Below are 11,787 nucleotides of genomic sequence, written 5' to 3'. Positions count from 1 at the left end.
GTAAATATTTGCTTCGGAATGAATATTTTTCAAAAGAAACGAGTTTATATAACGTCCGTATTATATAAATATTTATAAAAAAGAAAAGATACATGAAGCGTCATTTAGTTTTGCATGTTTTCTTCTATACTTATATTCGAATGGAATAATTATATTCGACTTTTTTTTTGTCTTTTATTCCACTTCAAATGCGAATCTATAATAAGCACTTCTACCTTATTTAATGATATTTTTCTCTAATGTAATAAACTGTAGGATAATATTTCATCGAAATTATAAACGTTTGACGTTAGCTTCTTTCCTTGTTTTCACATCATGTGTAGATGTTTCTCGAATGAAACTATAAAAGTTGGAAGAAACCTTTTCATCTTAACCATAGAGAATTTAAACTATAATTGTACGTCACTCATAACGATCCAAAACTCTACATTTAGAAATTAATGTTCGACATTACGGTTAAGTTTTAGGTATTTGATGATCGTTATAGCGGATACACTCCATAAAAAGATTAAAAAAAAATGAGTTTACGAATAAAAATGATATGGAATTTATAAGTACTCTGGCAACAAAAATCAATAGTTATGACGTCAATATACATATGTGTTAATCCGACTTTAAATTATTGCATCATTCATTTCAAACTGTATTGCAATAAATATTGTAGAGCATTGTAATGTAATAATGATACATTTCTCTCCGAAAATATAGATTTTTGAGGATTAAGGATCTAAACTTGCGAGGAAATATTCGTTTACAATAAAAATTAAAAATAAAGATATAAATATATTTTTTGTGTATATGAAAAAGTACTTTTATAGTATATGAAAAAAAAAGATCTAACCAGAATATTTGTCTCCAGATTTTACGAATAAGAAACTGTAATTTATTTCTACCTCCTTGTCGTTTAACCAAGATCCATCGAATACGAGAAATAATTGATTCTTACATAAATGAAAGTGTAAATTCTAATTACTTTTTTCCTTTCATTTTCTTTCACAATTATGCTCCTTTTTGATTATCCGAACGTTACAGGCAGGCTGGAAATAATAAACCATGTGATGATAAGAAGGACGCACTAAATAAGGTGTTTCATTGCACGATGCATCTAATAAAACTTTTAAAATTTGAAAAATAAGTATTATTTGAAAGAGACTGTCAATGATAGATGGTCAATGATGTAAAAATCAAGGAAAAAAGATACCTTCACCATTTCGTGAGAGCTTGCGGAAGCGTTTCAATGGAATCCTTGATAACATATTTTCTTATAACTAGGAAATATGTTGGAAAATAAATATCATAATTGAAATTTTTCATATCACAAAAGATTAATTCATAATCTTTAGATGTTAACTCGTCAGTCCGCTCCATTTTTTATTCGTAAAATTGCATTGGACCGTAGAAAAATAAGCAAGTAGATCCAACATTTCCTGAATTTTTTTTATATATTTAAAGTAATGTTTTTTATAAATTTAAAAAAAAGAAATGATATTGGCATCAAAGTTCTGCTCTCTTTCTACATCTTAATAGTTTTTCTTTGAAATTACAAGGAAGAAATTTACCTTGGCTGTTTATTCACACATACTGCGATTGTATCTATTATAAGAGCTGGTAGTAAATGTAGAAAGTATACGTAGAAAAGATAGATCACTCGATAATTTGTTATTTTAAAGATGTAGAATCAAATTTTCAGACTGTATGAATTATCCATACTTAACTTACTATGAATCATCCATACTTATCATTTCTACAAATCCGACGTAAGTGATTGAATTAGATACGTAATATATAATTATTAGATACGTAATATGCGATCTATAATCAAACAATTATGTGGGTATAATTACAGAACACTGCTTATTCATTTGATATTTTTTATAAATAGATGTAAAACTGAATGCTTGATATTTTAAAATATAAACGTACTGTGGTGTAATTTTGTTGAGCAATTTCTCGTCCATACAGTTCATTAAATTTATTAATTTATTGGCATCTATTGGTAGGTCATACAATTTTTAGATTAGATTATGAAAACAATTGTAATAAGCCGTTGATATATGCAGGAAATTTTGAAATATTAAGAATAATAAAGATTTGTTAAATTCAGATATTTCATTTAAAGACCCTGATAGTCATTAATACGTATAGACAGGATAAAGATGGCAACTTTAGTTTTGATAATTTTTTGAAGAAATTTATTGCTTCCTTCAGACTTTGAACGTTAATAGCTATTGGTAAGCTATAATCGCTCGTGATCGCGACTATGCGATATTTTAATGATAATTGTTTCTCTCTCAAAGTGGAAAATATCTGAAAAGTTGACAGAGTTATCAGTATTTTTTTTCTTCCGTATTTCTCAAGTTTCTTAATGTTATATCTCTATTATATTATTTAGTAGAAACAGATAATTTTAAAGTTGAATCAAGGGTGAAATAATAATTAAATATAATAATAATAATAGATATAATAATTTAATGTATATAAGAAATAAAACTAAGATATAATAACTCACTGAATCTTCGAGTAGTTCCTTCGTGTAATCATACTTTTTCCTTTTTTTGTACGTATTAAAAGATAAATGTAAGTTATATCGGAACATTCTCTTAATAATTGCTCTATCAATAATTTCTCTATAAATCCTGTTCCTCCAGTTATAAAAATACTTTGATTATCGTAGAATTTTTTAATGGGCGTGAAATTGATCAAAGGTCTCAACTGATTGCATATTTACAGACACATATTTAGTTTTCGTAACATCTCCCAAAGAACTTTCCGTAATGGCTATTTCTTGTCCATCTTCTTCTAATAGTACTTCCATCATATTTGCTTTCGCACATCGATCTGTAAACATAAACATAAATGTAAAGGTAGAAATCTTTTCTGCTTCTCTATCGTACTCATTGATTTAAATCATTTAAATCAACGATAATACAAGGAAACTCAAGTGTTTCTTAAAAATATTACAATCAGGCGTTCGTTTATTGTTGACGCATCTTTTATTCTGTGTATGCTTTTTCTATCTTAATAATCAAGCGAAAACGTGATCATGATTCCAATTATTAAAAGGTATCTGTTACATGCTTTCCTAATGGCATACTATAATGTGAAGCGGACAGTTTTTTTATAATAGAAAATGATCGATGATTAGTGCACTCAAAAATAGATAAGAAGAAAAAAATATGTAGATATTATCCGACATGCAAACGTGCGACGTCTTCGAAATGTACCTCCTTTCTATATTCTATATTCACATTAATTGCGTCACTAAGGCATATATTATTTTTTATTTACTACGAGGTAAGAGAAATGATTTTCTATCGCAAATTTACCTTCCGCCTTGTCTCGTAATAATTCGAGATAAATTGATAAGGATAATTTGATAAAGAACTGCTTAGTTCATTTCGTTCGTCAAAATCTATACTACATGCATATGTTATTATATATCTAATTATAAATGAACGGAACGTATGTATAGAGAAAAGTAACTATCAATTATCTTTAATAAATACTAAGAACTATTCGTAAGCGGAACAGTTACTTCAGAACAACGTAAATTATGGGATCACGGTCACTCATTTTTTATTAAGCATTACTAAGTTAGGCGTTGATTTCTATTTTTCAGATTTGTGAAATTGTTTCAATGTGTCTTATCATCGATATAACTTGTTCTCTAATTAGTAATTATTCGTCTTTTACTTGTTATTTGCGGAAACAATAGTAGAAGTAACAATCTATGTATATATTTTGTTTCTCTCTCTTAAAAGTAATAAATAGCGACATGTTTCTTAAACAATTCTCTTTCATCGAATCAGATTTTTAAGTGTTACAAAATCGGAACGCTTTTCACCGAATATTTTGATTAAACTATTTTCTTTAATTTTGAAATTATAAACGATAGATTGTAACAATAAGAGAATTAAAAGTTTGCGGTCTCATAAATTTATGATAAAGATGATAGAAACAATGAAAAGAAAGAAAGTAATATGGAAGAAAAATGTTAAAACGTTTAAATTTCTTGAAACAACTTTGATGCGTTTATCTAATAAAAAATACGGAGGAAAATAAATATATTTGTGACATTTACAGACAAAACTTACAAAGTTTTGAAATTTAGCTTTACTATACTCAATCTCCTAAGTATTTTTACGTTCTAAAATGTATTTGTGGTTAAATAAATCACATCTATGAAACTGTTTTGCCTCATAAATGTCTCATAATATACGAGAGATAAGAGGAATAGATAATTTTTGAACATTTTTTCTAAACTATTTTTTTTAACATTTTTTCATAAATTAAAAATTGCTTTTCATTGTAATTTTGTACATGTATTCTGTTCAGGCAGATTTTTAGATAACTAATCAAAGAATTTTTTATTGTCAAAACATTAATTTTAACTTTAGCATTGAGAAAGATGTAGAAAAATAAATAATTGGACAGCTGTTAATAATTTATTGACAATTCCGAAAATAGTCTAACATGTGATATTCCTCGTTAATAAGATCATATATAATTCTTTCAACTAGAATATTTTTTTAATGTTTCTTCGATACAGATGAGAAAAAATATTTATTACGATAACTCAAGAATAAACCAAATGCCTTAATTACTTTTTTTCCGTACCTTCGTGTAACCTTCTAATACTGTTTAAAATTTTCATATAATACTTGGATTGCATTTCTATGTAAGAATGTTATAAAATTTTTATAAAACACCTTGTAATAATGATTATTTTTAAATGTATACTTATGTAAATTTTACTTACTTTCAGAATTATTTTCCTTATTACAGAATTAAAATAGATGAACTTTCAGTAAAGTTATGAACGTTTGAAGCATAATACTTATTTTTCCATCAGTTACAGATATTGATCTAACTTATGGACTGAAATATAAAACCAAGCAGAAGCGGTTAATCCTTCTTTTCACCACATTTTAACGTTTAACTCTTTAATTTCTTTAATAACTTTGCTTTTTTTTGCATGTATTCGTAGATGACAACAATTTTCAATGCTTGATACATTCAATAAAACCTTGAAAATTCGAAAAATGAGCATCATTTTAAAGAGACTATCAATGATAGACGAACAATGAAGAAAGAAGGCAAGAAAGAATATATCTTTCTCATTTTACACATGCCTGTAGAAGTATTTCTACAGGGGTCCTTTAAGGCGCATTGTCTATTTTTTTATATATTTTCAATAAATAAATGTTGAACTAGTATAAAAATAATCAATACTAGAAGATAAATATACTGCTATGTTATATGGTCTAGGAATATTTCTTGGTAGAGTCCATCGAATCAATGAAATTCTCAGCATCCATCTGCAGTTCGTAAAATTTCTTCTCAATGGAATTGTGTAGACAATTGGTAAAAGTTATTGATACGTGGACGAAACTTTGAGATATTAAATAAAACAAAGATTTCTTTAATTCTGATTTTTCATTGAAAAATCCTGATATTCATTAATAAGTATACATAGAATAAAGATGATACCTTCAGTTTCGGTATTTTTTTAGTAAAGTTTATTGCTCAGGCTTTGGACGTTAATAGATGTTATCGAATTCATTTTCTCGTTAAAAATCATGATCTTGGCGATATTAAAAATAATGAAAATTTGGTATACGAGTGTAGGCCTATCGATCAAAGAGATACTGATTCGGGAAACTATAGTCGTTCTTGATCGTAGCAATTTCAAAATGTTAATTGTTCCAAACGTGAAAAATACTTGGAAAGTGTACATCGAAACAATTGTAAATTTTTCCTTAAGTATTTACTACAAGTACGTATTATTTCAAAGAAGGACACTTTTTACATAGTGTGATAAAGCAATAATTTATTTATTAATTTCTTTTTTCTTATATTTACTACATACTCATTATACTAATTAATCAAAGCAGATAATTTTAGAATTCAATAAAACTGAAAAAATAATATAATAGTACCTATATATACTACATATATTATGATATGTATTATACTATATAATAAATTATACTAATCGGTATAATAGCCCATGAAAGTAATCAACTCACCAAATCTTCGATAAAATCATCCATGTGTTGGAGCAGGTCATTTTCTTTTTCAGACATACCAAAAATAAATGCATTCGAATTAGTATAAGTGTATGAATGTTCTCGCATACGATCTAAGTCCATAATGGAATATTTTATCTATTTGACAGCTCTCAAGGCGTTTGCCACAACGGGCACTTCTTATTCAACTATTTGTAAAAACAATTCCACCAATTCTACTTTTTCAAATCGATTTGTAAATCTAAATATAAATGTGAATTTAAGGATCTTTATTATTTTTCTTTCGTACTAGTTCCTACCATACTAGTACTTTTCTTTTGTATTAGTTTTTTCATCCGCTCTTAAGAATTAATTAAATTGAATTAACTCGATAATACTATTAATCTAACGCGACGAATCTGAACTGTATTTAAAAAAAATTAAAATCGACCTGCGATTTTATTTCAATTACTTTCTAATCTGACGTGTCTATTGTTTTTACTTTTTTGTTTATTTATTTTATTATTATCATCGATTCTTTCCGTTCTTATATAAAATCGTTATATATTTAAAATGTTGTAAAATAAAAAGTTTCATAAATAGAAAATCGTTCGATTGAAGATGGTTGTGATAATTCGATATCCCTTGGCATGTGTCTGCAACTTTTCCAATATATCAATGTTCAAAAAGTAAGTAAATTTTTCAAAATAGAAAATACTAATTACGGGTCGTAAAATATTTCTATACTCATTATCATTGATATACCGTTGACCTGAATTGTTTAACATAGTATATTACTTTCTGTTTTATATTCTCTGGATTATAGAAATTTTGATGGTGAACTTGTTTGTCCATCAGAATCTATATAGCAAAGATTTGAATTGTAAAATATAATTATGGTCAAATATAATATTCCTAATTGTATTTACGCTTTTTCTGCTTTCTTCGTATGATATTACTTTATTTGTCAGTGGACAATCTTTTCGCGAAAGTAGATCTTTTTTCGTGAAACTTTTGAACGTGTCACGGACAATAGCGAAGAAGAGTTTTAAAAGCGGTGAGAGCGAATGAACGTATGGATATTAATAAACGCCGTGTCAAGATAGATAAATGTTATATTAGGAATAAATAGCGAGTATATTCTTTAATCAGAAAAAGGAAGAATGATTTTGTTAAAATGAAATTCGTGATTCTACATTATGTATTTTTTATAAATGGTAATTAAGTAATAAGTTCGTATTTAACATTTTGTAATATCGACGATCAGTTAATAACTTTGTTGACTTTATTAAATTACAAAATCGAACAAATGCCTGCATTGATTTTTTAACGTAAGGTTGAACTTCGACAAACTTGCTATTAATGACATCGATAAACGTATATGTTGTCCCCACGCTGAATTATTGTATTGTTTACTTCGAACTAATTTTTACTAATTTTACTAAATATCGAACTATTTTTATAGCAAATATACAGGACTGCAAATTTTATGCAAGTGATATATGATATTCGTAAAATAAAAATTCAGCGAAGTGTGGGAAGAAGAATTCATTTAAAACAAAAAAACAAAAATAAAGTAAATATATTTTCGGTATGTAATAAGTAGCTTAATAAATAACAAAAAAATCCAACAACAAATCTGTCCAAAATTTTACAAATAAAATTCACCAAGATAGTATTTCAACCCTTTTTCTTTAACATCGCCCCGTTTAATCTAAATCCCATAAATAAGAGAAATCACTAATTCGTACGAAAGCGTAAATAATAATTATCTTCTTCTCTTCACTTTCTTTGATAATTATACTACTTTTATGAAGATTCGAAAGTTACAAATAGTCTGAAAGTCATAACCCATACGATGATAAGGACACAGGCGATAACAAGTTTCAGTGCTCGATCCATCCAATAAAATCTTGAAAATACGAAAAATGCGTATCATTCGAAAGTGACTGTCAACGACAAACGTGCAATGAATTAAAAATACAAAGAAAAGTTACCTTCGCCATTTTATACGACCTTGCGAAAGCGTTTCAATGGGATCCTTTAAGATATATTTTCTTACCCCTAGAATATATATTGGAAAATAATTACTCCAAACGATGTCTTTCATATCACAGAAAAATAATTTGCGATCCTCAGATGTTAACTTCCTCATCAATTCGTTCCATCTTTTATTCGTAAAGTTGCATTGAACTATACAAAAATAAGCAACTAGATCCGACATTTTGTGAATTCTTTTATATATTTGAAGTAACCTTGAAAGAAAACGGATGATGTTCACATAAAAGCTTTTCTCTCTTTCTAGATCCTAATAGTTTCTCTCCAGAAAATAAGATAAGAGATATTTACCATGGCTGTTTACCTACACATACTGCGATCGTATCGATTATAAGAGCTGGTAATAAATGTAGAAAGTATACGTGGAAAAGATGGACCGGCCGATATTTTATTATTTTAAAGCTGTGGCACCACAATGCTTTTTCAGACGGTATCAATTCTCCATACTTAAGTATCATTTCTAGAAATTTGCCAAAAGTGATTGGATTATCTATAGATACGTAATTGTATATGGGAAAGTCTTCTTTGGATCTGAAAAATTATATATTCGAGTGAGGACAAGCGAATTTAATTTTTTCTAAAATCTTTATTTGATTTAATCGTGAAAATATTATTTCAAATAAAGGAGATCATTTCTCGCTACCTTGGATTACTTGCAATGTCCCATGCACTAGCGATTATCCCATTGGCAGTCAGGTCTCCAAATACAATGTCCAGTTTCACAGAGCTATCGCCATGCTGAGTTCGCATTAATCCCATTAGAACATTTGTTGTAATTCCTATTAATCCATATGTGTTATTCACCCATCCCTGGATAGGTTCCCGGAACGTAGGCATCACTAAAAATATTACACTCATTAACATACGCTTTATTTATCGTATTGTTTTACAACGATTGCGTTACTATCTTAAAGAACCTATCCCTGGACGAAATATTCCAATCGGTATTGAGTCGACATGTTTTTTTACAAGATTTTCGGCGACTGATTTTGTATACACGTAAGTATTTGGCCATATTCCAAGTAATCTATAATCAAAAATTTATATGGGTGTATTATTAATATCAATAGGTGGTGTGCTATTGATTTGATATTTTTTATGAATAAATATGAAACTAAACGATCGATATTGAAACTAACGAACGAGAGATATAAACGTACAGTGGTGTAATATCGTCGAGGAAACTCTCGCTCATAGAGTTTATCAAATTAATCAATATATCATCATCTATCGGTGGTTCATAAAATTTCTCCTCGATGGGATTGTGAAATAAATTGGCATAAGCTGTCGATACGTGTATGAAACTCTGAAAATTAAAGATAACAGATATTTACAAAAGCCAATCCTTTCATTGGAACATTTTGATAGTCATTAATAAGTAGAATAAACATGGTACTTTCAGTTTCGGCATTTCTTTGGACAGATTTATCAGATCCCTCAGACTTTGGACATTAATAGCTGTTGCCAATTTAATTTTTTCATTGAATTTAACGGTCGCGGCCACATTAAAAACAATTGATACTTCGCGTATAAGTGTAGCTCTATCGATCATTGAGATGCCGAGATTTGGCAAGCTAGTATCGCCCTCGATTGTTACTATGCGATTTTGGAATGTTGGTTGTTTCTCTCTCAACGTGTCAAAGAACTGGAAAGTTGATAGAATTGTAAATGTTTTCTCTTTCACATTAGTTATTATAAATTTGTCGAAGATAAAGACTTTTCGGACGTTAAATATTTGTTAGACCATTAATTTATTTGTCAATTTTCTTTTTCTTATATCCCGATTATACTTTAGTAGTTAGTAGAAGCAGATATTGTCAGAGTTGAATTAAGCGTGGAATAATAATTTACTAATAACAATAATATTTATAACAGACAACTTACTGAATCTTCTATTAGTTCCTTTGTACGTTGAAGCACGCTTTTTCCTTTTTTTGTCCTTATTAGAAGATAAATGCAGGTGATACCAGGGCATTCTCTTAACAATTTCTCGATCAATAACTTTCCGATAAAACCAGTTGCGCCAGTTATGAAAACCGCTTGATCGTCATAGAAATTCTGAATAGGTGTGGATTTGTGCACGTATTCGATGCTTGATTCTATATCTGCTGATTGAGTTTTCATAATATCTCTGAAAGAGCTTTCTGCTACGTCCATTTCTCGTCCACCTTCTTTTAATAGTACTTTCATCGTATTTGCTTTCACAAATGGATCTGTAAAATTAAACATAGACTTAAAAATCTTTTTCATTCGTCTATCGTATTCATTAGTATCGATCGTTGAAAAGATAACACGAGGAAAGGAACAAATGTCTTTTGAGAGATTTATAATCAAACGTTCGATTATAATTCATACATTTTTTAATTCGATATGTTTGCTTTTTTTATCTTCATATTTAAACGACAACACGATCATGAGAGATTTAGATTATTAAAATGTATTCATGACATTTATTACGTCTAAAAGGTTGTAAAATAAAAAGTATAAGTTATCCGACAACGTGAAATGTACAAACGTGAAAAATACCTTCATTTATATGCTATTCACCTTAATTGTTTTGTCATGGCATATATTATTTTTTATCTACTACAAGATAAGAGAATAAATTTTCCATTGCAAAATTTATCGTTCGTCTTACTTTGTAATAATTCGAAATAAATTAACACCGGAAATGTTAACGAAGCGAATGAAAATTAACGGTGAACTACGTTCGTTCTGTTCGTCGAAATTGATTTAGAATAGAAAATGCATATGTACTTTATTTTGCACCTAATTATGAACGAACAAAACGAATATAAATAGAGAAATGTAATCAAAGTCAAATCAATACACCGACATTAGAACAACGTCTTGTTTTTATTTAAGAAACTTCGAACTATTTGTAAGCGGATTAATTATTTCATAATAATACCATAAAATAGAAATAACTCATTTGTTATTGAACATTAGTAAATTAGAAGTTGATTTCGATCTTTGTAATTTGTGAAATTATATTAGAGAATCTTTTAACGTTGAAGATTAATTTTTAGGTTAAAATTAAAAAAGTTATACAAGAAAAATCAATTAGGTATTTGACTGATTGTAGTTGTTGACACAAAATATAACGTAGCATGACATATTCCTCATTAATAAGATACGAATAAAATACGAAATTCTTCTTCTAGAACATTGTTTTAATATTCTTTTGGTTCAGGTGGGAAAAAAATATCTGCTAAAAGATAAGTATAAAAAAATTGAAGGAGATTGTAAAATCTGACAAAAAATAGTTGCCAAGAAATTTACTGTAGATAATTACATTACATATTTCCTTTCAACCATCTTATATTAGATACAAATATTTTCGATCGATCAACTAACAACGGAATCATTTCAGCTGATCATGTTTCGTGGTTCACACGTCTTAATATTTCAAAAGTTTTAACAAATTTCTTTGCTACCTATTTATCGTTCTAATTGTGTTAGCTGCATCTAATTCTTGTTGATTTTGTTAAATTATAATATTAACCGAATGACTTAATTACGCTTTGATCCGTAATTTTGTGTAACTCACAATTTTTTTTATACTTTAAAAAATTTTTATCTAATACTTTATTGTTTTAATTTTCATAAAAAAATGTCACTAATTTTTACAACGTACCTTATGCTTATAATACTCTTTAAAGCTATATTCATATAAGTTTTACTTACTTTCAGAATTATTTTTTCTCTGGCTGAATTACAA

At 28.0% G+C, this 11,787-nt stretch overlaps 1 protein-coding gene across 1 annotated transcript; it reads right to left on the bottom strand.

The window, feature by feature from the left end:
* Nucleotides 1-7,603: 7,603 nt before the first annotated feature.
* On the bottom strand, nt 7,604-10,262 carry LOC122637290 (fatty acyl-CoA reductase wat-like). Its single transcript, XM_043829299.1, has 8 exons — nt 9,951-10,262; nt 9,463-9,711; nt 9,227-9,372; nt 8,984-9,093; nt 8,710-8,905; nt 8,358-8,597; nt 8,006-8,263; nt 7,604-7,920 (listed from the first exon to the last, which is right to left on the bottom strand). Exons 1-8 carry the CDS (start codon nt 10,254-10,256, stop codon nt 7,818-7,820), a joined length of 1,608 nt encoding a protein of 535 aa, XP_043685234.1. The 5' UTR covers nt 10,257-10,262; the 3' UTR covers nt 7,604-7,817.
* Nucleotides 10,263-11,787: the final 1,525 nt, after the last annotated feature.

Source organism: Vespula pensylvanica, chromosome 25, assembly GCF_014466175.1.
Source record: "Vespula pensylvanica isolate Volc-1 chromosome 25, ASM1446617v1, whole genome shotgun sequence".
NCBI classification, from domain to species: domain Eukaryota; kingdom Metazoa; phylum Arthropoda; class Insecta; order Hymenoptera; family Vespidae; genus Vespula; species Vespula pensylvanica.
The sequence above is the reverse complement of the archived record's forward strand: the minus strand, read 5'-3'. Positions and strand labels throughout refer to the sequence as shown.

Bases quoted from the DNA above. Each gene is read 5' to 3' on its own strand.
- LOC122637290 (XM_043829299.1), bottom strand. From the start codon at position 10,256: ATGAAAGTACTATTAAAAGAAGGTGGACGAGAAATGGACGTAGCAGAA. The intron at 9,094-9,226 runs GTACGTTTATAT...TTTTGATTATAG, and splicing joins CTCGACGATATTACACCACT to ATTACTTGGAATATGGCCAA. The intron at 7,921-8,005 runs GTAACTTTTCTT...CGTATTTTCAAG, and splicing joins GGTCGTATAAAATGGCGAAG to ATTTTATTGGATGGATCGAG.